Below are 26555 nucleotides of genomic sequence, written 5' to 3'. Positions count from 1 at the left end.
CTGGGCCAGTTTGTTTACCTGCCGCGTCCGCAGGTTCCGCCGATCGCAGCTCACACTGGCTGTCGTTTGCCGCTGCAGGCCAATGGGAGCGGCAGAAAGCGGTGCAGGCCGAGGGATGTGCTGGCTGCCTCTTCCCGCCAGCCCCATTGGCCTGGGATGGTGAACCGTGGCCAGTGGGAGCAGCGATCGGCTGAACCTGCGGAAGCAGCAGGTAAACAAACCGGCCTGGCCCGCCAGGGCGTTTACCCTGGCGAGCCGCGTGCCAAAGGTTGCCAACCCCTGACTTAAGTTAACAATGAACTTTTGAGACACCAATCCACATCTGAGCTTTCCTGGAAACATGATTTGTGGAGAAAGAGTCAACATGGTTTTAGTAAAGGGAAATCATGCTTCACCAATCTACTAGAATTCTTTGAGGAGGGTCAACAAGCATGTGGGCCAAGAGGATCCAGTGGATATAGCGTACTTAGATTTTCAGAAAGCCTTTGACAAGGTCCATCACCAAAGGCTCTTATGCAAAGTAAGCTGCCACGGGTAAGAAGGAAGGTGCTCTCATGGATTGGTAACAGGTTAAAAGATAGGAAACAAAAGGTAGGTATAAATGGTCAGTTTTCAGAATGGAGAGAGGTAAATAGGGTGTCCCCCAGGGGTCTGTTCTGGGACCAGGCCTATTCAACATATACATAAATGATCTGGAAAAAGGGGTAAACAGTGAAGTGGCAAAATTTGCAGATGATACAAAATTACTAAAGATAGTTAAGACCCAGGCAGACTGCAAAGAGTTACAAAAAGATCTCTCAAAAGTGAGTGACTGGGCAACAAAATGGTAGATTAAATTTAATATTGATAAATGCAAAATAATGCACATTGGAAAGCATAATCCCAACTATACATATAAAATGATGGGGTCTAAATGAGCTGTTACCACTCAAGAAAGAGATCTTGGAGTCATTGTGGATAGTTCTCTGAAAACATCCACTCACTGTGGAGTGGCAGTCAAAAAAGCGAACAGAATGCTGGGAATAATTAGGAAAGGGATAGATAATAGGACAGAAAATATCATGTTGCCTCTATATAAATCTATGGTTTGCCCATATCTTGAATACTTGCTGCAGATGTGGTCACCCCATCTCAAAAAGGATATATTGGAATTGAAAAAGGTTCAGAAAAGGGCAACAAAAATGATTAGGAGCATGGAACGGCTTCTATATGAGGAGAGATAAATAAGACTGGGACTTTTTCAGCTTGGAAAAGAGACGGCTAAGTGGAGATCTGATTGAGGTCTATAAAGTCATGACCAGTGTAGAGAAAGTAGATAAGGAAGTGTGTTTACTACTTCTCATAACACATGAACTAGGGGTCACAAAATGAAATTAGTAGGCAGCAGGCTTAAAACAAATATAAGGAAGTATTTCTTCACACAATACACAGTTAACCTGTGGAACTCCTTGCCAGAGGATGTTGTGAAGGCCAACACCACTACAGGGTTCAAAAAAGTATTTGATAAATTCATGGAGGATAGGTCCATCGATGGTTATTAGCCAGGATGAGCAGGAACAGTGTTCCTAGTCTCTGTTTGCCAGAAGCTAGGAATGAGTGACAGGGGATGGATCACTTGATGATTACCTGCTCTGTTCATTCCCTCTGAGGCACCTGGCACTGGCCATTGTCGGAACACAGGATACTGGGCTAGATGGATCTTTGGTCTGACCCAGTAGGTTCATTCTTATGGGTACAGAATGCTGGATTAGATTGGAGAGGGGAGACTCAGTGGTTGGAGAGCTGAAGCAGGGTTTTGTTAATGGGGAAGGAGTGAGTGGATTGATTCAGTGAGTCCCTATGAGGAGTGAAGGAGAAGGAGGAGTGAAAGATAATCCCAAAGATAATCAGGCTTGCTCAAACCAGGGGTCATCCTTTGGACAGGGTCTGGGTTTTTGTTTTTAACTTAATAGCTAGAAGAAAATGCAAAAGGATGCTTGTTCTAGTGCCTACAAAAGTCTTCCACAACCCTCAGCAGGGGTCCAGTATTCCTTCTGGCCACCAGAGGTTAATGTGGTCTAGCACTAAGAGCAGGAGGACTGTCTTTCTCCACTCCCAATGCGCCCTCTGGAGTGACAGGGGAAAATAGCAGGAAGCTAGAGGTGCCAGCAGGCAGACCCAGGGTCTTGACAGCAAGAGTGAAAGCGAACAGAAGGGGATAGAGGCTAGAGGGTCATGGACTTCAGGCCTGATATTCCAGTTTTTCCCAAGCATTCAGTCCTGTTATTAGTATGAATGTGATCTTCAAAAAGCAAGTCAGCCGTGGAGCCTGGCTTCCCCGGTGATTGGCTCAAGAATCTTAACCTTAAGATGTACCTGTAGTAGGTCATTTACAACCTATGCCTAGAGACCCCATAGGCAGCTTAGAGGGCATGTGTATCTTTATCTGTAGAGATCCCAACTTATCTCAAAGAAACTGTATATGAAGCTAAAGCAACTTGATAACTACCAGTAGTTATTCTCACACTCAGGTGTATGATTTGGTAACTTGGCCACGCCTCTCTGACTAAATGGAACAATTTGGACAGTTTGGGTCATTGCTACAGGACAATTATGCTGTCTTTAGGGTACCCAACTTTGTAGTAGTTGGAGTTTAGGCCCCTCCTTTATGAAAGGTTTCTTTTCACAAGGGAAACATTTACAGCAACTGCAAAATGAGGGTCCAGGATTATTTGTATATTGTGCCCAACTTACATGCATGGTAGCAGGTTTTAGAACAAGCTGCGTTCAGCATCATCTGCTTGCAAAGGGAACTGAAAGTTAAGGGGAAATTTCAACCCTTATGCTGCCGGATACTGGAAATAGGTATTTGACTTCTCACTGGCTGAGACACATGTTAAATCATCTTCATATCAGTCATCAACTGTTTCCACAATAGCAGCAGACAGGCTCTCAGCTACTCTGCTACTGCTGGGTGTGGCTGAATTATTTAGGTAGAAGGGATTTTAAAAAAATAAAAAAATAAAAAACCACTCACACCACCACCACAATTAAAAGTGTAGTACTGCAAAGCTAAAACAAATGTAAACGGGTGACCCTCATATCCTCATTGATATTGCACATGGGAAGCAATGGCTACCAAAATCAAATGACATTGCTTGTACCAACTCTTCAGTAGAACCACCATAATGCATCTACCTGTACAATACAATTCCATAGGGAATAGAGAGAGGGTATTTCTCTCCTAAATCCCTCTGCTGAGCAGTTTATGGCCAAAAGCTTTGTTATTATTATTCAGTAGCACCTAGAGTTTTCAAGTGAGATGGAGAGGGGCCCTTATGCCAGGCTCACCACATGGATAGCAAGATACATACCCTACCCTTCACATACTAAAGTGAGAGCTTGTTAAAATAATCAAGACAAACAAGTGAGAAAAAGGAAAGAGACTCAGTTTCACTCTATTCTAGACAAGACCATGGAGATGTAAAGTAACTTGCCCGAAGTTGCACAAGTTTGTGCCAGTGTTGGCAAGAGTCGACATGCCTCCTGACTCCCAGCTCAGTGCTCTATGTAGTAGTTTATATGCCTCTCTGGGTGGAAGCCCTTGTAAATGTTACCTTAGCTGGGCAATCAGCTAAATAGAGGCTCTTAAAAGACACAACTTCTTTGCTTTAATATCCCACAGCAGTGACTTCCATAAGTTAAAGTATGCTCTGTTAAAATTACAGATTTAACCCAGATGAAAAGAAACACTTACATCCTCTTGTACGTTAATTACTGGAATGGCTAAGTGGGATTTCCCAACTGGCCTTCTGTATAACATTAATTATCTGATATACCTCTCACATCTCCTGTCTTTTCTTTTCCAAACTAATTAAGTCTACCCTTTAAAATCTCCCTCATAGAAGCACCTTCTCTCTCCCCATCCCACCCATATGCCTCTATCATTTTGATAGTCTTTTGCTGACCAGTCTTCTTTTGCCTGGTCTTTCCTTTAAAAGACAGATTAAGGAGGAAAACACAAATCAGAGCAAGGAATAGAGGAGATTGTTATTGAACTTTGAATAAATATTTTAAAACAGTCCTGTGACATACCAGGGTGCAATCCAGAGCAATAGGGGCTTTAGCACCCCTGCCATGCAACAATATACAGCAGCTTACCACCTTAAATAGAAGTACCCAGCCACTTCAAATTAAACACTGGATTAAATAAAACAAGTTTATTAACAACAAAAACATTGCTTTTCATTACTTAATATCTATGAGACATAAGAGTCAGAAACGATACAAGAAAAATAAAGATAAAAATGCTTTCTAGCACCTAGTTTACCAAACTTGGCAAGTTTCTCACCACATGCTTCCAATAGCATTACTGACTAAACTCTTCAGATTCAGTGACTGCTTCTTTTGTCTTCTCAGTTGCAACAAGTGAGATGGATAGGGAGACAAAGGAGGGGCGACAGTGTTTGCTCCTCCTTTTTATAATTTCTGTCCCTCTTTGAAAAGGATTTCCAGCTGAGAAGCAAGAGACAGGTGATCTGGTGGAGGAAGGATGGCAGACGATAGGCGATGGCCCATGAGCTTTGTTGACACCTAGAGGGGACATCAGTTTGCCCTTTGTCTTTGAGAAATGGCTTTAATCACTCCCCAGACTTCCCCAGAAACACTTCATTCGTGATTTCAGCTTATGTTCACAATGATGTTATCTACATGCATTTTACCATGATATTACTGATGACTTTTTTCTCCCCCAAATGATATCTCACACCTTGCTCATAAGGAATGCCTTGTACAAACATTACTAAAATAGTATGTAGGATGTAATTAAAGGGGTGCATTCCATCACAGGTCCACAAAAGTAACCATCTAATCCTTTCCATCTTCAGAGTGTTTATAGACATTAAACTAAATAATGTCATCTTCTGATGGCACTGGGATGAATGGCAGGGAGGGAGGGGCAAAAGCTTTTCAGGAGGCCCTGCCTACAATTTAAGTTTTATTGGCATAAAGCATACAAGTGGTGCCAACAAGTATCTTAATGAAGGAACAGATGCCATGATTTGCATGAGGAGTTCCTGAGTGTGTCTATTTTATAGTAATAGTCATTTCTGGTTCAGCAAAAGACAGTCACATATTGGGAGGGCAGTTCTGACATCTCTCTTCACTCCCAAAGCTAGAGTTTTTCTTCTTGACTTTTTAGTGAGAAATCTGTTCTTGCCTATGATTGCTCAGGAGGCACTTCTCATCTACCCTCTGCTCCTTTTGTGGTTTAGCCACTGAAGAGAAAAAGGGATCACAATTTCAGGATCTCCTCTCATGTTACAATGTCCTTGGATTTCTACCATGCCTCATGGCTCCCAGATTCTATTTACAGACTGTAATTAGAGACTGTCTGTATTTTGTTGCAGTAAGTTTGTCTGCAAAGGTGGAGCTTCTGCGCTGGGAACTGTACCACTAGAGGCTATTGTGTGGGGTTTATTTCCCCCCCCCATCCTTGTAGCATCTTTTCATTTTAGTATGTGACCAAACCAGTTCAGAAATGGTAGTTTTGTTATGGCTCTGGATGTTCACATGGTTAAGTGTCTGAAGCAATATGATGCAGAGTGCTGCCTGTTCTCCTGACCTTTCACAAGAAGGCTGTTACGGGCTGCCTTTTAGAAGATCCTTGTGGAGACTTTTTTGGATGTGAATCCTGGAATCCTCTCCATCTGAAACAGCAGGAGTAATTCACATTTGTTATCTTAGGCAGCAATACTAGAATAATGGGGAGCCATTAGAGGATCATTGTGCCCTCAGTGGATCTGCCATATTGGAATGTTAAGATGCAAACTAGTCTAGAGTTTTGAGGAGAGACACAGGTATTAATAGAAATATTAGGAACTTATGTGGACTAGAGTAAAGCCCCTGATGGAAGGAATAATGCCTTGTTAGGATCCCAAGATCTGAATCACAGATTTTAGAGATGGAAAAACATTTTAAGTCATCTAGTCCATCTTGCTGCTAGTCCTGAATTAAAGTGGGGAGGAGGAAGAATTGATGTTACAATTGATAAAGCTATAAAAATCAAAATCCATTTTGGGCAGTTTGTCTAAGTTAAAGCTATGAATACCAACGTGACAGAAACTCATTCATTTTCTCTGGACAGGAACCACTTAATTTCCAGTACTAACATTTCTCTAAGCTAATCCATTCTATGAACTTAGGATGGGAAATTTTCTGTGTAAAGCATTTCCAAGTCTATTGCGTGGGCCCCTGGATCTTTTCCATTTGTTGATGGGCATAAACTCCATGTCATGTCAGGGGTGAGTTAAATAATGAACACTGAGGAAGTCGGATTCTTTCTCTTGTTGCAAAAATACTAGCTGGAAAAGCAAAAACAATGAGAATAAAGAAAGACCTTTCTTTCCGTGTGTTAATAAATCTGTCATGTTGCCTCAACAGCCTGATTTATGGAAACCACCAGTACCAGCTACTGCTGGGCCGCAATAGAACCAGATTTGGTGAAAAGAATTATAGATAACCTCACATACATTTTGACTGAGGGACATGTGATATCAGAATGGACAATGGGATGATGGTTTTTTAAAAACAAACAAACAAGACTCCTTATATTTATCCATATCTTACAAAAATGCATGGATCCTGTCCAAAGCCCCCCAGGATAGCTGGGCCATTCAAATGAAACTGAGCTCAGCACTCCTGTTCCAGTCCAGATGCTCCCAGTTGGGCCAGGCCTTCTTAACTGGCAACACCTAGGGAGCTATAGGTGTTGCCAATTAAGACAACAGAGCAAACTGAGTCAGTCAGGAGTGAGACAGGAGAAGGGCAGGAGAGAAGAGCTGCCATAGAGAGAAAGTGGTTCCTGGGAGAAGACTGAGGGCTTGGCTACTCTGGAGAGTTGCAGCGCTGGTGGTGGCTTTACAGCACTGCAACTCACTCACCGTCCACACTTGGAAGGCACATACAGCGCTGAATCTCGTTGGTTACAGCGCTGGCTGTACTCCACCTCGGCCTGGGGAATAACGACTGCAGCGCTGGTGATGCAGCGTTGCTCCATCAGTGTGGCCACCAAAAGCGCTGTTATTGGCTTCCAGAGGTATTCGGAGGTATCCCAGAATGCCTGTTCAGCCACTCTCCTCATCAGTTCAAACTCTACTGCCTTGGCCTCAGGTGACCTGCTCTTTAAATGCCCCGGGAATTTTAAAAATCCCCTTCCTGTTTGCTCAGCCAGGTGTGGAGTGTAATCAGTGAATCTTTCCAGGTGACCATGCCTCCATGCGCCAAACGAGCCCCAGCATGGAGCAACGGCGAGTTGCTGGACCTCATCAGTGTTTGGGGGGAGGAAGCTGTGCAGTCCCAGCTGCGCTCCAGCCGTAGGAATTACGATACCTATGGGCAGATATAAAGGGCCATGCTGGAAAGGGGCCATGACCAGGACGAGCTGCAGTGCAGGGTTAAAGTGAAGGAGCTGTGGAGTGCCTATTGCAAAGCCCGCAAGGGAAACCGCCGCTCCGGCGCTGCCCCCACGACCTGCCGTTTTTACAAAGAGCTGGACGTGATACTTGGGCTCCCTCCCCACCGCCAATCCGAGGACCACGATGGACACTTCAGAGCACGGGGGGAGGGGGGCCAGAGAAGGAAGAATGGGAGGAGGAAACCGAGAGAGAGCTATTCATTGTTGAAGATAATGTTATATGATATACAGAGAGAGCAGTTTTCATAGTCTTTTCCTGGTATTCTAAACTTTTAGAAATAGGCGTGGTAATGGAAAGCTATAGCAACTTATAGTTGACACCAACATTGTTTTTCTTCACTAGAGTTTGAGATGCCATTGTCACTCCTCACTGTCCCCTCTTCAAACTGGATAGCCATGGTTACCAGGTACTAGTCATATCTGCTCTCAACATTTCCATCATGTTACCTGTGCTTCCAAATGATTATTGGGACATCGCATATCATTAATCCTTCCTATTACAATTCTATCACAAGAAACTTCTTCCTCAGCCATTCTGCTCTTCCCACCCAGAGCTCTCACAACCTCTTTGCTGGGAGATACACCTTTTGCTGTTCCTCTCGCTCCAGCAAGGAGATGTCATCAGATAAGCTGCTCTGCTGCTCCCCCTTCCTTCAACCCTCTCTGGCCTTTGGCTCTATAGCTTAGTCAGCAGGCTGCTCCCTCTGCTGCCACTGCATTCAGTTCTGACCCTGGCTCTCAGGTTTGCTGGCTAATGTCCCCAAGTCATTCTTGCTTCTCTCTCTCCTATCTTTGGGTTTGGCTACACTTGCAGGTGTGCAGCGCTGGGAGTGACAGCTGTCTTCATACAGCTGTGTAGGGAAAGCGGTGGAGTGTGGCCACACTGACAGCTACCAGTGCTGAAGTGTGGCCACATTTGCAGCATTTGCAGTGGTGTTGGGAGTGGCACATTCTGAGCAGCTATCCCACAGAGCACCTCGTCCCATTTTGGCGCCGTGGGTTGTGGAAAGGGGGCGGAAGGGGCAGGTCATTTCTGCTTCCTGTCCCAACGCCCCGTGATGCATCGCTTCACATCCCAGCAATCCCTGATTTTCTGTTCACATTTGGCGCCATCTTGACTCTCTCAACAGTTTCTGTGCAGCTCGATTTCTGTGGGAAATGGAGCCCAAACTGCTGAGGAGTATGCTGATGAGTCTCGCCAGCACATCATGTTTGGCAGTTGAGCTATTCCTTAAGATACAAAGTGATGAGGAGTCTGACGATGATAGCGAGTCGCCTGATGCGTATGACACTAAATTGCTTCTGGCATTCACGGAAATGCTCAGCACCGTGGAACACTGCTTTTGGGCTTGAGAAACAAGCACTGAGTGGTGAGATCACATCGTCATGGAAGTCTGGGATGACAAGCAGTGGCTGCAGAACTTTCGGATGAGAAAAGCCACTTTCATGGGACTGTGTGCTGAGCTCATCCCCACCCTGCGGCGCAAGGACACGAGATTGCTGGCAACTCCAGACAGCTACCGATCAGTCTGAAACCAGTCTGGAGTGGGAAAGTTGACCGTTGGAATCGTATTGATGCAAGTTTGCAGGGCCATTAATCGAATCCTGCTAAGAAGAACCGTGACTCTGGGGAACATACAGGACATTGTGGATGGCTTTGCACAAATGGGTTTCCCTAACTGTGGAGGGGCGATAGATGGGACGCATATTCCTATTCTGGCACCACCCCACCCAGCATTCGAGTACATTAATTGGAAGGGGTATTTCTCTATGGTTCTCCAGGCACTTGTGAATCACCGTGGGTGTTTCATTGACATTAACACAGGCTGGCCTGGAAAGGTGCATGGTGCACACATCTTTTGGAACACTGGCCTGTTCAGGAAGCTGCAGGCAGGGACTTCTTTCCCAGACCGGAAGATCACAGTAGGGGACGTTGAAATGCCCATTGTGATCCTTGGAGACCCCACTTACCTGTTAATGCCTTGGCTCATGAAACCGTATACATAGAAGCTTGATAGCAGCAAGGACCGGTTCAACTACAGGCTGAGCCGGTGCTGAATGACTGTGGAGTGTGCTTTTGGCCATTTAAAAGGGCACTGGCGATCTCTGTATGGGAAGTTAGACCTGGGGGAAAGCAGCATCCCCGCGGTTATATCCGCGTGCTGTATCTTCCTCCTGGCTTGAGAAAAGCTCCTGGCTGCATGCTTCCAGGAACTCCAGGGTGTCTCCCCCCCGCCCCAGTACTCTCACTCTTGGTTTCCTCCTCTCCCCCTCCTCCTCCCCACCCCCGCGCTCTGAAGCATCCATCATGGTCCTCGGATTGGTGGTGAGGTCACCCCCAAGTATCGAGTCCAGCTCTTTGTAAAAACGGCAGGTCGTGGGAGCAGTGCCGGAGCAGCAGTTTCCCTCACGGGCTTTGCAAACACTGATGAGGTCCAGCAACTCACCATTGCTCCATGCTGGGGCTCGTTTGGTGCGTGGAGGCATGGTCACCTGGAAAGATTTACTGATTGCACTCCACACCTGGCTGAGCAAACAGGAAGGGGATTTTTAAAATTCCTGGGGCATTTAAAGGGGGGGTCACCTGAGGCCAGGGCAGTAGAGTTTGAACTGATGAGCAGAGTGGCTGAACAGGCATTCTGGGATACCTCAAAATACCTCTGGAAGCCAATAACAGCGCTTTTGGTGGCCACACTGGCGGAGCAGCACTGCATCACCAGCGCTGCAGTCGTTATTCCCCAGGCCGAGGTGGAGTACAGCCAGCGCTGTAACCAGGGAGATACAGTGCTGTATGTGCCTTGCAAGGGATGGTGAGTGAGTAGCAGCGCTGTAAAGCCACTACCAGCACTGCAACTCTCCAGTGTAGCCAAGCTCATAAACACTCCTACACTATTGGGACAGTCAGGAGAAAAGGATCCTCCAGAAAAGCTAGGTGACAAGCAGCTAAAGGTTCACCCCCACCCTCTTTTTGGCCAAGGATGATTTCATTCTGATTAGCCAGGCAATGAGATCTACATGAAGATCTGCTTTTTCATTAAAATACGTATGGGGGCTTCCAAGATGTGGATCCACCCACCGTTGTCACTTCACCAGAGAGGAGACTGTTAAAAGGAAGAAAGGTCCTTTTCCAAGAATGTGTCTGGAGTGATGACTAGTAATACTGTAACACTGAGCACAGGAAGGGAAATCAGAGGGCACAATTGTTGTATTTCAGGCTGTAGCAGAGGCCTAAATACTACTTACCAGTCACTTCTCTGGAGAAGCTGTGAACAAGACCACAACCAAACAGCCTCAGAAAAGAGAGGGATCATAACAAAAAGTTGGTCTGACAAAAATCTCTTGTGGGTGCTAGACAGCCGTTCCCACATCATGTGACCATCCTGCAGCTTTGATTGATGGTGATCTCTTAACAATAAAGGCTGCCTCTCCCCTTACTGAAGCCTGGACAGAATGGCCCTTCTGAATTATAGTCATCAGCTACAGGTAGAGATTTGGATGCAGTAAAAGGCTAATCTTGGCTTGCAAAAGACTGCACTTACCAGCTGTGCTGCTCTGTGGAGCCCCACTCACTGTGGTTGGTTACTAGGGAGGAAAATAAAACTCTCATAATACTAAGGTGGGGAAAATAAACCCACGGTCACTTTTCAGTTAGTTGCCTTAACCAGAGCCTACATCACTAGTCTGCAAGTACATCTTTCTTGTGCATGCCACAGGTGGATTCCGCACCTGGTCATGCAAGAACTAAATATTTGCTAGCTGTTGGTAATGAGGTGTTTCCTATGGCTCTTTTCCAACTGAAAAGGGCCCTGAACATGCAGTGTTTTTTTTATTCTGCCAGGGAAACATTGCTTAATCCAGGCAGGCAAACAAAAAAATGAAATGCCAGAGACCAAAGTGCTACAATAAACTAAACATAATAGGGCAAATCCCAAAGGCCTCCTTGGTTTGAGTCAGTCCTTGTTTAGGCAGGGCCAATTCCTGAAGATGCTGAACACCTAGAGCTCATTTATTTCACCACACCACAGCCACAGCCCTCCCAGCTGCTAACCCCCCTCTTTTTCACCTCCTGCTACAGACACATCCCATAATACTATGTACAGAGCTTTGGCCCTGTAAGTGGGGGAATGGTCCCGCTATTGTGGGGAACTTTCCTGGCTTCCGCACTACCCCGATGAAGTGGACTAGCGAAAGGATCTGAGTCCTCTCTCCCACTTCCTTTACCCAGAGGCCTCCCTGCCCTTGAGGACTCCCCTTCCACTCTCCTGTCTGGCTGAGTCCTCGTAACCCCAACAAGGCTGGTCCCAGGATTCCTGGGGGGCTCAACCCCCAGCTCTGCTGTGGTCACCCAGGACAGGGGCTAGGGTGTCCCCACTCCAGAGTACTCTGTTTGCACTGCACACCTCCCTGACTCACTGATCACATCATACAATTTAAAGCAAATACAAGTTATTTAATTAACACTTAATTTAAAAAAAGAATAAGGAAAAATGGGAAAGGTTAAAGGAAAACACATCATCCTGCTCTGTGGCAGAGAACATCACAAACAGTGTCTCTGGAATGTCAGGGCAGTTCACAGTCTGTTCCATGTAGGTCCCAGGCCTCCTTCTCAGGCCCTGGCTGTGCTGCAGGGACGCTGCGGGTTGGACACTTGCTCTGGCGGTAGCCACACACTCTCAGGCTTTGGGTGGCAGGACCTTTCTCCCCAGCATCACCCCCGCTCTGTCAGGGTTATGATCCCCCTCCAAGTCTGGCCTGCAAGGCCTCTTGACTGAGACATCTCTCTATGCTGGGCTCACTGCCCAGGGTCCCCCTCGCTCTCCTCAACTGCTCACCGCACCCAGCTCCGGACTGCTCCAGCCCCAGCTCCACACTGCCTCAGCACAGCTGCTGCTCTGAGTTCAGCTCCCTGGGCTGCTTCTCTGGCCTCTCTGACTCCAGTTGCTAACGCTCTGCTCCCAGGGCAGGGCTGCTCTGCAGGCTGCTTCTGTGACTCTGCTCTGAGCTCTCATCTGCTTCCTGGGCTGCTTGTCTGGCCCCTCTGGCTCTGATTGCTGCAGCTCTCCTCCCAGGGCAGGTCTGCTCTCTCTGAGCTGTGCTCTGGCTTTTTGGGCTGCAGCTCCACTCCCATCAGCTTAGCTTGGGCCCCTGCTCTCTCCTTATCTCGGCCCCACTCCATCTGACTCAGACAATTCCAGCGCACAGGGAGGATAGGACCCCCCTGGCCTCCTGACTCCTTGATTAGCCTGCCCACTCTGTCAATCAGGCTGACCTGGAGCATTGGCCTCTCCACATTGTTCCTAGAGACTGTCAGTCTCAGGCTCCTGATTTCCCATCGACCCCTCCCTTTTTAGTGCTGGGAGCTAGTAACTAAACACCCCCACTGAATGTTAGTAAGGGGGCAACAGTCTCCTTACATTCTCTCCTGCTAAAATTCTGCCACAGCCGCAATATTCACACCAGTACAGGCCCTATGGAGAAGGGCAGTTGGGGAAGCTTTGTATGTTTCAGAAGGAGTACAGACTTGTCACTGGACTGCATAGGGCAATTGCACTCACTGGAATCACGACCTTCTCCCCTTTCTCCTCCTCCAGTTGTGCTCTCTCTGACTCCCTAGGAAGGGCAAATAAAACATTTTTGATTATTATTCCAGTTTTTTATTTTAAGAGCAAAACATACACCAAATGTGGTCATGGAGAGACACCAAAGTCCTCCCTCTAACCAAGGAGCAAGCATAGCAGGGACAGCAGCAGCTCTGTAAGTTACTCCACCAGTTTAGAGGGACCTCATCAGGGGATGGTTCACACTCCGAGCCCACTTAAAACCATGACCTTTTTACTGAGCCAGCCAAGAAGAGGGGCCAGCATTCATAAGGGCACCTTCACACTTAGAAACTGTCTTTTCTCAAAGATCACTGAAGATGACTGTTTTAGTGATTAGCCAGCCAGTCACCACTTAAAGGTGAAAGGGTTGGAAGCATAGATTCTTTTCATTCTCTTTTAGAGATAAAAGTCAATGGTAGGAACATTCTGATCCATGTCAGTTCCTTAAGATGTTTAGCTTTTTGAATGAGATTGCATTACAACTTGCATGCTCTTCTGTAGCTTCTGATGTGATGCATTACTGACCAGTTTGCTGTCACCAGTTCTGCCAATGCAGGAGGCAGCAGTCTGCCTGGAGTCATCCTGATGGCAGCTATTTTCCACCTCAAGATGGAGGGAGTTTGCCTTCAGTGCCCAGAGGAACCAACAGTTAGGCTACCAACATCTATTGTTTCTAACTCTTCTCCTGTTTCTCCTCCATCTGGGCTGCATCTGCAATTAGCGTTTATAATTCCCTGGGCCTCCCCTCAGGTGCAACTGTGAAGGTTAATTGACCCCTCCTGGGTCATCGTAACCTTTTCACAGCTGGTGTGAAGTAAACACCCCAGCACAATGTAAAATATTATGATGCCGCGATGAGTCAGTTTCCCAGATGACAAGAGCCTCAGAGAGACATATGTTTTATAAAATGGTCTGGAGGAAGCGCATGGACAGTTCTAATAGCAAGAAAGGCGTTTTAAAGAGGACTCTGAAGGGACTAGGGAGCCAGTAGCTGTGCTTTCTTATATATATGTGTAAACCAAGAGATTCCTACAAAAATTTTAGCCCCTTGAGTTAGTGTTTGTAAAACATTTTGTATATGAACAGAGCACCAGAAGTGTTTAGTATGATGATGATTAGTTGAGTTTCTTTCCTGGAAATGGGAGCTGTTAATTTTCAGAATTTCATAAAATTAGGCCACTTACTTAGGTGCAGACTTCGGGCATTTTTTGCTTCAGTGATGCTATGCCGATTTATATCAGATGAGATATTTCCCCTTCTCACCCTCTTTGCAGGAACTGCTAAGGTTACAGGATATAGCCTCTATTGGAGATATAAAACTGATACTATGCTTTATCTTAGCTAAAGGACCAAGAAGATACTTTTCTGGAAAGCACCATGTAATTTCTCTTCTATTAAAAAAACAGCTGTTCTAGTTGGAGACCCAGTAACAATGGTGTGCATTGGATTCTTTCAATACTTTTTGGGCATTAACTGCTGCAGCCAAACCATGACAAGTTTTGTTGTGCTAACTGACTGGGTTCCCGGCAGTAGCCATTGCGCAGTGGTGAGGCAAGCCATTGAGTCAGGATGAAAGTAAGGGTTTTAAGTTTGTTCTTGTCTCTTTTTTTTTAAATAACGAATGACAAAGAGACAAAGTTAAGCTGTCAAACATTGGTCATTAACAAGAGTGGTACCATGGCAGTGGCTGTGGTCCATAGTTGCTGGACCAATTAGTAGAAAATGACATGTAATAATGAGCTATGAGAGCTGAATAGTCTTGATCATTCAGTCAAGAATATAACAGTGTCAATTGCAATATTAAAAATCACATAATGACAACAAAAGAGTACAAGTTGGACAACATTTTTAAGGAAGTCATCATATTTAATCCAGCACCATAGTACAAGATGAACTTCAGATCCAGGATGAAACTTTCTGGTGCTCAGGAAAGAGTGTTTTCAGTCAAAGGCTCCCCATCTGTAGAACTCTGATGCTACAGAGTGGAATGGACTCATAACTCACTTGGTATTATTAATTATACTTGGACTATAGCAGTGCCTTGAGGCCCCAACCCTGTTGTGCTAGGCAGTGTGCAAAAGTATAACAGACACAGTCCCTGCCCTGAAGAGTTTACAGTCTAAGGACAAGGCAAGAGAAAACAGGTGAATGTACACTCAGAGAACACAAGGTAACAATGAGAGATATTGATCCACATGATAGAATGTGGTCATAGTACACTAGCTGCCTAACCACTGTTGATTTTTTTTTGTTTGTTTGTTTTTTGTAGGCCCCATAGCAAAGGAAATTTTTAAGGAAGGATTTAATGGAGGACAATGTAGTGGTTCTGCAGATTTTTAAGAGTAATTCCCATGCATAAGGGGCAGTGTGGGAGAAAATGCAAATGTGCTCGTTAGAAAATGGTACAAATGGGCAATCATGAAATGAGGAGAAAATAGTCTGCAAGTAGACATCAGGTTATTCTTTTAATCTCTTTCATGCATTAGAATAGACGTAGGGTAAATAAACACTCAGAAAAAAAGGAGAACAAGAGGCAGAAATTTTGCAGTACAAGCTTTTGAGATTGCTGAGCACAACATACCACTTACTTGTACAGATGCTGATAGCTGGAAAAAGGCACATGCCAACTATAAAGCTTTGAGCTTTACCATCGGGAACAGAGTTAAGCCAATGCTGAGAATGTTTGAAATCCCATTCTTTAAACCCTCCCTATTTCCCTTGATTTATCAAAGCTCTTAAGCAGTTTGATGAATAGACTTACCCTAATGGGCCAAGAGCCAAAATTTGCCAATCCCTGAAATATAGGGTTGGCTTATGAAAAGGTCATACAGTTTTTGCTATTTTTACCTAACCATCTTGAGGGGTCGGCTTATAAACGAACGGGCCAATGAACGAGTATATACAGTACTTAGATGCCTAACGTTAAGCAAATGTTTAAGTACTTTGATGAACCATAGGCTTTACTGTCATGAATAGTTAAACTTTCTATTTACTTCATTGGGAACACTCACAGTACTGAGAATTAGATTTAGGAGTAAGTACTGGCAGCACTGGGCCCTAAAGTCACATATTCAGTGGACCTGACCCTGCAACATTGGAGCAAAAGGGATTTTTGCCATTGATTTCAAGGGGAGCAGGAATAGGCCTTAATCCTTTATATTAATTTGTGTTGTGCATCTTAATCACTTCTGGTAAATACAGGAAATCCAACTCATTTCTGAAGATATTTCTCCTTGAAACAAGCAGATATTTCTGCATTACCAAAGAAACATGCTGACACCACAAAAAGCCACATACTGGCTATTGAGCAGAAGCCAAGTAGTGAAATGCAGAAACTGTGTGACAGCACACCGCAGAGCTATAGGAGAGGAAGGGAGGATCAGCTGATTACCAGATCCAGCTAGAACTAACGGGAGGCAAAAATATATTCAAACTGGAGCTTGGTCTTACTCAAAGTTCCACAGGATCTCTAACAACCCCACGTGGAGATGAGCCTAGTAGTGTTATGAAGTCAGCAGTTTAAACTTTCATTCCATGGTAGGAAATTAGTTCAGGTCTGATTTGGCCATAGAGCTTCTAGCAGTACTCAGATGCCTAGATTCATCCCATCGTATTCCTGTTTAGTTTATAACAGCTAGTAAGAAAAGTATGACCTGAGCATCAGGCAATGTGTGAACGGCTTATGCTTCCTGTTCTGGTTGCAAACAGAAGTAATGGTCTGCTAAACCCAGGGTTGTGAGCTCAATCCTTGAGGGGGCCATTTAGGGAACAGGGGTAACAAACAAAAAAAACGGTCTGGGAATTTGTCCTGCTTTGGGGGGTTGGACTAGATGATCTCCTGAGGTTCCTTCCAACCTTGATATTCTATTTATTCAAGAACATTCACAATCATGTCATGTATCTCCATTGCCTGAGTTCTTTTGAAAGGTTCCTGGATTACAAGCACTGGAGCCAGGGAACAGACGTGTGGATGACCTTGTAAAAAGTGGCAACAAAATTAATTCTGAAAATAATTGGAAGCATCACTCACATCTCATCTGCAGCTTTACTAGAGATGGGCCAGTTAGTTATTTCATAGGAAAATATTACACCACCAAAAAAAGGGGGACAAATACAAAGTAGAAGAAATTTGAAGACATTGTATTACAGATATTTTTAATGGAATCACTATCCTTTAAAGGGGATAATTTTAGCTTTAAAATAATAGTCATATCTCTTCATACTAATTCATAATCTACTAATAATAATATTTAGTCACATAATCCCAGAATGTTTCAACATTTACATGAAGCTAGCTATCTTGCACCATCATCTACTTTTGGTCCATTTTGTTTTTTTGATTAGATTATTTACTCAGTATATACTTATTCTTTTTCTACTGGGCCCTAAATCCTGAAATGCTGAGCCCCACCAACTTTCAGTGAAGTCAATGGGAGGCTAGGGCTTACTCAGTGCTTTGTCAGATCAGACTGAATTTGTGTAATATTTCTTTGCAAACTCAAAATATAAGACCTAAAAGAAAGTACATGATGGACATAGGAATGGTTAGCATCCTTTAACCTAGCTCCAGTCTGTTTCCCTGCAATATAAAAGTTAAGAAAGTTCTCAAGTGGCAGTAACTTAATCGGGGGAAGATGCGTAGTGTACTGAGAACTGTGCTGGAATTGCAAACTATTGCTCTAAGGATTTATCTCAGGGTGGGCAAACTTTTTGGCCCAAGGGCCACATCTGGGAATAGAAATTGTATGGTGGGCCATGAATGCTCACAAAATTTGGAGTTGGAGTGTGGGAGGGGGTGAGGGCTCCTGAGTGGGGCCAGAAATGAGGAATTCAGGGTGCATAAGGAGGCTCTGGGTTGGGATGGGTGAATGGGGTTGAAGGAATGAGGGCCCCAGCTAGGGGAGCAGGCTGTGGGGTGGGGCTGGGGATGAGGAGTTTGGGGTGTAGGAGGGTGTTCTGGGCTGGGCTAGGGGTTCGGACGGTGGGAGGGAGATTGGGGGTGGGGTGCAGGGGGAGACTCAGGGGGTGCAGGCTTTGGGTGGTGCTTACCTCAAGCGGCTCCCGGAAGCAGTGGCATGTCCCTTCTATGGCTCCTGGGCAGAGGTCCAGCCAGGCGGCTTTGCACACTGCCCTGTCTGCAGGCACTGCCCCTGCAGCTCCCATTAGCTGCAGTTCCCAGACAATGGGAGCTGTGGGGGCAGCAGTTGGGGCAAGGGTAGCTTGCAGAGTGAAGCCCCCTGGCTGCCCTTACACGTAGGAGCCGTAGGGGGGCCATGCTGCTGCTTCTGGGACCTGCGTGTGTGGCCCCCGACCCTGCTCCCCGAGTGGAGCACCAGAGCGGGGCAAGCCCCAGACCTCACTCCCCAGCGGGAGCTTGAGGGCCGGATTAAAATGGTTGGCGGGCTGGATGTGGCCTGCAGACCGTACTTTACCCACCTCTGGTTTACCAACGCTGCAGTTAAAAACCCACAGCTGTGCCAGCTGACAGAGGCTTGTGCGGCTCAGACTAAGGGGCTGTTTAATTGCCGTGTAGACATTCAAGGTCATGCTGGAGCTGCAGTCTGGGCTCTAAGACCCTGCGAGGTGGAGGGTCCTCAACCTCAGGCTGCAGCCTGAGCCTGACTGTCTACATCACAATTAAATAGCCCCAGAGCCAGAGTAAGACACCCATGGGCCAGTCATGGGTGTCTAACTGCAGTGTAGACACACTCAAAGAGCAGCGGGTGTGGGAGGGGTTCTGAGTCCTGCTTGTAGGCTAAAGCAGGGGTTCTCAACCTTTTCTTTAATCTCTGTATTTTTTCACCATGACAGCAACATAAGGGCTTGTTAGACAACAGCTAGAAACTGTTCTTAGTGTCATCAGTAAGGATGATAAGTATCTATGTTGTTAGCTTTGACTATTTGTTCTATGATGTCACATGCATAATAAATCAAGAGACATAACTGGTCAGCTGGAAGGGTGGAAGCACAATGACTCAGCACAATGCGTCAGTGGCTGGTACTAAGGTCTTTTCCTCAGGGATTAGTGATTATATCAAGAAAGTAAAGTAATATAACATGATCAGCAGTAAAAGGAAAAATTCCCCAGCTGGGGCTTCTCACCCATTCTTATGATCTTTGGATGTCAGCCCCACCTTCCCCAAAGCGGCCTCCTTCCTCTGTCTCCCAAACAGCCATTTCTATGGCCCTTTCATTGAGTAGCAGTGACTGGAAAGGGGCAGCAGCGCTGGAGTTAATTGCTTGTTCACCAGCTAAACAGATGTTAGCCCCTCCATCCCCTCGCAGAGGGCTCCTTTGCCTTGAAATCCATCTGGCAAGTCAGGGGGAAACCTCAGGCTGCAAGAGTCTGAAGCCTTCCCTCTTCTTCTAGGGACTTCAAAGGTATTTGGAGGGGGACATTAAAATAAGGCTAATCAAAATTCATACTTACAGATACAAGGTCATTATTAGCATGGTTTACAAAGCACCTTTCCATACCCACTCATGTAAAGCCTCACACAAATGGTGAGGTGTACTATGTATGAGGTTTTGTTCTGTCTATTTTTTCTTAACATTGGGGTATTGACTGCTACAGAAGGCAGGAGACAAAGACTTCTTAGGGTACGTCTACTCTACGGGATTATTCCGATTTTACATAAACTGGTTTTATAAAACAGATTGTATAAAGTCGAGTGCACGCGGCCACACTAAGCACATTAATTCGATGGTGTGCGTCCATGGTCCGAGGCTAGCGTCGATTTCTGGAGCGTTGCACTGTGGGTAGCTATCCTGTAGCTATTCCATAATTCCCGCAGTCTCCCCGCCCCTTGGAATTCTGGGTTGAGAGCCCAGTGCCTGATGGGGCAAAAATCATTGTCGCGGGTGGTTCTGGGTACAGCCTCACCCCTCCCTTTATGAAAGCAGCAGACAACCATTTCGCGCCTTTTTTCCTGGGTGAACTGTGCAAACGCCGTAGCACAGCAAGCATGGACCCTGCTCAGATCAATACCGCTATAGTGGACGTTGTAAACACCTCATGCATTCTTGTGCAGTCTATGCTGAACCGAGACCTGCAAAGCCAGGCAAGGAGGAGGCGGCGACTATGGCAGAGCGGCAACGAGAGTGATGAGGACATGAACACAGAATTATCTCAAACTGCGGGCCTCTGCGCTTTGGAGATCCTGCTAGTAATGGGGCAGGTTCTAGCCATTGAACGCCGATTTTGGGCCCAGGAAACAAGCACAGACTGGTGGGACCGCATAGTTTTGCAGGTGTGAGACGATTCGCAGTGGCTGCGAAACTTTCACATGCGTAAGGGCACTTTCATGGAACTTTGTGACTTGCTTTCCCCTGCCCTGAAACGCCATAATACCAAGATGAGAGCAGCCCTCACAGTGGAGAAGCGAGTGGCAATAGCCCTCTGGAAGCTTGCAATGCCAGACAGCTACCAGTCAGTCAGGAATCAATTTGGAGTGGGAAAATCTACTGTGGGGGCTGCTGTGATGCAAGTAGCCAAAGCAATCATTAAGCTGCTGCTACGAAAGGTTGTGACTCTGGGAAACGTGCAGGTCATAGTGGATGGCTTTGCTGCAATGGGATTCCCTAACTGTAGGGGGGAGATAGATGGAACCCATATCCCTATCTTGGCACCGGAGCACCAGGGCACCCAGTACATAAACTGCAAGGGGTACTTTTCAAGGGTGCTGCAAGCACTGGTGGATCACAAGGGACGTTTCACCAACATCCACGTGGGATGGCCAGGAAGGGTTCATGACTCTCGCGTCTTCAGAAGCACTGCTCTGTTTAAACTGTTGCAGCAAGGGAATAACTTCCCAGACTAGAAAATAACAGTTGGGGATGTTGAAATTCCTATAGTTATCCTGGGGGACCCAGCCTACCCCTTGATGCCATGGCTCATGAAGCCATATACAGGCAGCCTGGACAGTGGTCAGGAGCTGTTCAACTACAGGTTGAGCAAGTGCAGGATGGTGGTAGAATGTGCATTTGGCCGTTTAAAGGCGCACTGGCACACATTACTGACTCGCTCAGACCTCAGCCAAACCAATGTCCCCTTTGTTATTGCTGCTTGCTGTGTGCTCCACAATCTCTGTGAGAGTAAGGGGGAGACCTTCATGGCAGGGTGGGAGGCTGAGGCAAATCACCTGGCTGCTGATTACGCGCAGCCAGACACCAGGGCGATTAGAAGAGCTCACCAGGAAGCGGTGCGCATCAGAGAAGCTTTGAAAATGAGTTTCATCACGGGCCAGGGTACGGTGTGACTGTTGTATTTGTTTCCCCTTCATGAACACCTCCCCCTTTATTGACTCCTTCCCTGTAAGCAACCCACCCTCCCCCTTCGATTACAGCTTGCTTAAGGAAATAAAGTCACTATCGTTTAAAAATCATGTATTCTTTATTAAAAGTCATTCCCTGTAAGCAACCCACCCTCCCCCTTCGATTACAGCTTGCTTAAGGAAATAAAGTATCATTTAAAAATCATGTATTCATTATTAAAAAGTAATTATAAAAAGAGGCAGAGAATTGACAAGGTATCCCGGGTGTGGTTTGGGAGGAGCACAGGAGGGAAGGAAAAGGCCATTAAATACATTTCAATGTAATGACAGCCTTTTGGTTGGACTGTCCACGGGGGTGGAGTGGGCTGGTGCACAAAGCCTTCCCCCACGCGTTCTTACACTTCTGGGTGAGGAAGATATGGAACATGGTGAGTGGTGAGGGTGGTTACACAGGGGCTGCAGCGGCACTCTGTGACCCCGCTGTTCTTCCTGAAGATCCACCAGACGTCGGAGGATATCAGTTTGCTCATGCAGCAGCTCCAGCGTTGCATCCCACCACCGCTGGTCTTCCTGCCTACACCTCTGATCTTCCTGCCGCCACCTGTCATCTCGAGCGTCTCTCCTATCCTCACGTTCGTCCTCCTATCCTCACGTTGGTCCCTCCTGTCCTCACGTTCACTGGCATCTTTCCTGTACTTTGCTACCACATCCTTCCAGTCATTCAGATGAGCTCTTTCATTATGGGTTACTTCCATGATTTCCGAGAACATTTCATCTCGGGTCTTCTTTTTCCTCCACCTTATCTGAGAGAGCCTTCGGGATGGAGTAGGGAGGCTTGAAAAATGTGCAGCTGCATGAGAGAGGGAAAAAAGGGAGAGAAGTGTTTAAAAAGATACATTTTACAGAACAATGGTTAAACTCTTTCACAGTGAACAACACTATTCATCTTACATAGCACATGTGATTTCACTACAAGGTTGCATTTTGCATCTTAATATTGAGTGCCTGCAGCTCTGGTGTTATAGATCTCATAGAGGCAGGTCTGGGCATCACAATTCAGCTTGCATGCGGACATGGTAAGACATTGTCTTTCGGCTTCTCCAGCCTTCATATACACAGTGCCCTCTGATGCTTCTTCCTGTTAACATGCAGCAGCAGAAGCCAACCCCCACATCCAATTCTCTAGGATGATTGCTTTACCCCTCTCCCCACCGCTTGGCTGGTATCATGGAAGGTCACTGCTAATCACCCCCTCCCCCCCCACCACATGGCTGGTAGCTGGGACGATTCCTGCTAGCCAAACGCAAAAAAGCTTAGCGCTATCCTTCCTCCCCTCCCCCGGCTTGGCTACATGCAAGGAAGGATTTATTTTAAGCAACAGCCCAGTAGGAAAATGTCCATCTCTGTCCCCTTAATTAAATTCCTGACTTTCAACCAGGTTACCATGAATGATATCACTCTGCTGAGGATAACAGAGCGAGATAAAGAACGGATGTTTCTTGAATGCCAGCAATCACCGGGACCATACGCAGCTATGCTTTGTCATGCAATGATACCCGATTACTTGCTACATGCATGGCGTGGTAAAGTGTCCTACCATGGTGGACGGAACAAGGCTGCCTTGCCCAGAAACCTTCTGCAAAGGCTTTTGGAGTACCTCCAGGAGCGCTTCATGGAGATGTCCCTGGAGGATTTCCGCTCCATCCCCAGACATGTTAACAAACTTTTCCAGTAACTTTACTGGCCGTGAATGAATCCCAAGCCCTCATGGCAAATCAATCATTAAAAAACGCTTGCTTTTAAACCATGTTTTATATTTACAGAGGTACACTCACCAGAGGTCGCTTCCATGGCTTCACTGTCTGGGCTAGTGGCTTGGGAGGGCTGGGAGAGTAATTCTGTCTGAGTCACAAAAAGCTCCTGGCTGTTGGGGCTAACGGAGTGCTGTGTGCTCGCTGCAAGGTCGTCCTCCTCTTCCTCCTCCTCCTCCTCATCTTCCCCCTCTGCAGAATCCTCAGCCATGGTTGAGATTACAACCCCCCCCTCGGAATCCACGGACAGGGGTGGGGTAGTGGTGGCACAGCCCCCTAAAATTGCATGCAGCTCAATGTAGAAGTGGCATGTTTTTGGCCCTGACCCGGACCTTCTGTTTGCTGCTTTGGTTTTCTGGTAGGCTTGTCTGAGCTCCTTAACTTTCACTCTGCACTGCACTGAGTCCCTGGTGTGGCCTTTGGCCATCATAGCCTTGGAAATTTTTTCAAATATTTTTTCATTTCGTCTTTTGGAACGGAGTTCTGTTAGCACTGAATCCTCTCCCCATATAGCGATCAGATCCAGTACCTCCCGTGCGGTCCATGCTGGAGCTCTTTTTTGATTCTCAGGAGACTGCATTGCTACCTGTGCTGATGAGCTCTGCATGGTCACCTGTGCTGATCACAGCTCCACACTGGCCAAACAGGAAATGATTCAAAAGTTTGCGGGGCTTCTCCTATATATCTGGCCAGTGCATCCAATTTCAGACTGCTTTCCAGAGCGGTCACAGTGGTGCACTGTGGGATACCGCCCGGAGGCCAATACCATCGATTTGCAGCCACACTAACCCTAATCCGATACGGTAATACCGATTTTAGCGCTACTCCTCTCGTCGGGGAGGAGTACAGAAACCGATTTAAAGAGCCCTTTATATCAATATAAAGGGCCTCGTAGTGTGGACGGGTACAGCGTTAAATCGGTTTAAAGCTGCTAAAATCGGTTTAAATGTGTAGTGTATACCAGGCCTTAGACAGACCAATCACACTGTAGGGATATTAAAGAAGGTACTAACAGTGATTCCCCCAAGTAACAGTGACACCCCCCCACCCAGTTTCACCAAGTACAAAAATCTTTTAGTTCTGTTAAAACTTGTAAGCTCCTGTCTGCAGAAAACATTAATTGTATCTGTCCTGTGAAAGATACTCTATTACTATGTAAAACTTACAAACAAGTTAATTGACTTGTAAACACTATGCTAGCTTTAAGCTGTAATTGATACAATGTAAACAAACAGATTCCTACCCTCTGTGATTACAGGGCCGGGAATCTCATAGGAATTAACACACACACCAAAAGTGGTGGAGACAGTAAATTAAAATATGGTTAAGATATGGAATGCATGTTGATAAATGTTTGATGTACGTGAATGGTTAGGGAGGCGCCAGCCTGGCAAGAATCCATCAGCCGAAGAATGTGTCAAGTGGACCACCAGACAACCCCCGTAGGGTAAATTGGGATCCACCTCAAACACCTGGGAGGAATGTGCCCCTTTAGACAGTGTGGATCCTCCAGGAATGTGCCATCTGCTAATTGAGCCAACAACAGCAGGATGAAACAGTTCCCATAGACTAACATAGGAATTGATTCCTATAAAAATGGACTCTAAAAACTGAGGACTTTGATTCCCTGGTTCTGCTGCCAACCTCCAGGAGCATCAGGTGCATCTGACACAGACTCGGCTCCATCCTCATGACCAAGATACCTGGCCACTAACTTGGCATGAGCAATTTCTAGGCTGGTAACTATAACACCCATACAGAACCTGAATGAATGATTGTGTGAATGAAGTGTGTGTGTGTGTGTGTGTGTGTGTGTAAAAGGAATAAGTAGTGATAGGAATAAGCAGTAAAACAACATTGTTTGCTTTTATCTTTTGCCTTATTATTATATTTACAATAAATGTGGCATCTTTGCCTTAACCCTCTTAATAAGATCCTGCTGGTTTTTATTATATTGGTATAACAAAACCCATGGTCTGATGCAATATGGAACAGCCTGTGTTAAGATTGCCTTTTGGCACCGTTTTTGCTGGTGAAAATTGTGCAGCTCTTAAAAAGATGGCAAACTAGTGTAATCTGAAGAAGCTGAAAGCATTCTGCACTACAAAAATTTGTCTTCCCACAATTTTGTATGAAGAAAATAGAAGATTTTTCCGCAGCACTGAATATTATGCTGGGCTATCAGGAAATGTTATTAATCCAATTAAATTAGATGATAAACACCTGAATTGTTTTTTATTGCTCATGTATGTTTCAGCCTGCTAAAAGGCAGACAAGATACTAACTCAGAGGGTGAGAGTTAGCATTGAATTCTTGAGTCTGTGGTGTGGGAGGGGAGTAATAGGTGGAATATTTCAAAACTTTAGTATGTTACCCTATGAAACTGCTTTTTAGAACAGATAAAATGGATGGAGACCGAGGTGGTAAGACTAAACTGAAGGTAATAGCAGTTATCTGTTAGGCAGGAAGAAAGCATGGACTTCATCATGCTTATTTAATGAGTGGAACTTCTTACTATATTACCAACTCCAAATGTTCAGGAATCAGGCTTCAAAATAATCAGGAGATTGGCTTAAAAATTGTAAGGGATTTTTAAAATTAAAAAAAATTTTTTTAACCCTTTGAACTCACATTTTCAAGTTTTCTCTGAAACCACAAAAACAAGAAATTTACATTTTTAAAGAACGAAGGCTGAGACTTCCATGTAATCACTTAACTCCAGGAGCTGGGGCTTTAAAGGAAATACCAGCTATCATGACAGTTGGCCCCATAAATCATGCTAGCATTTTTTAAACTTCCAAGCTATAGCTCTGTAGAGGACAGAAATTCCATTTTGTGACAGATTTTGAAATTTAGCTTCGTTCCAAATCAGAACAAAACCCAATTTTGAAACTCTCCAATATTTTTTTAAAAAGTCTTTTGATAAAAGATTTAATTTTGACTTTTTTATTCTATCCTATAATATAAAATTAGAAAATTCAAAATGAAAAGTAGTTTCAGAATGAGAAATTGAAATGTTTTATTCCAAAAAATGTTGAAACAGGATCTTTTGATATTGGTCGAAGTTTTTAGTTTTCCATTTTTTTTTCCAACAGACCTGCATTTTCTGATGGAATATAGTTCTGTCAAAGTTTTTCCAACCAGCTCTACTCCAAACTAGTCAAACAGTTAGGTGTCATTATCACACCATAAATGTGAGCACCGCTTGCTATATGTGAGAGGTGGTGGAATGGCATTGGTACACAAAGAGTAGAATCTTGTTAAGTCAGAAGGTGAGATCATGAAGTTTTTTGCAATCTGCACCTTTCTGTCTATTATTACATAAACTCCCTTACTTCCGTAACTGCTCCACAGATTCCAGATTTGGGACAACTCCTGAAGCCTCATGTCCAATGGAGTAACAAAGTGTCATTTAAAA

At 45.4% G+C, this 26555-nt stretch overlaps 1 protein-coding gene across 1 annotated transcript; it reads right to left on the bottom strand.

The window, feature by feature from the left end:
* Nucleotides 1-21573: 21573 nt before the first annotated feature.
* LOC127056349 (uncharacterized) lies at nt 21574-23750 on the bottom strand. Its single transcript, XM_050964101.1, has 2 exons — nt 23162-23750; nt 21574-22176 (listed from the first exon to the last, which is right to left on the bottom strand). Exons 1-2 carry the CDS (start codon nt 23742-23744, stop codon nt 21722-21724), a joined length of 1038 nt encoding a protein of 345 aa, XP_050820058.1. The 5' UTR covers nt 23745-23750; the 3' UTR covers nt 21574-21721.
* Nucleotides 23751-26555: the final 2805 nt, after the last annotated feature.

The sequence above is a fragment of the Gopherus flavomarginatus genome, chromosome 8, assembly GCF_025201925.1.
Source record: "Gopherus flavomarginatus isolate rGopFla2 chromosome 8, rGopFla2.mat.asm, whole genome shotgun sequence".
In the NCBI taxonomy this organism is placed as follows: Eukaryota; Metazoa; Chordata; order Testudines; family Testudinidae; genus Gopherus; species Gopherus flavomarginatus.
Note: the sequence above shows the minus strand (reverse complement) of the source record. Positions and strands in the feature narration are given on the sequence as shown.

Coding starts and splice junctions, on each gene's coding strand:
- LOC127056349 (XM_050964101.1), bottom strand. CDS start 23,744: ATGCAGAGCTCATCAGCACAGGTAGCAATGCAGTCTCCTGAGAATCAA. Junction 22,177..23,161: donor AGCCATGGAAGCGACCTCTG/GTGAGTGTACCT, acceptor TCTCTCATGCAG/CTGCACATTTTTCAAGCCTC.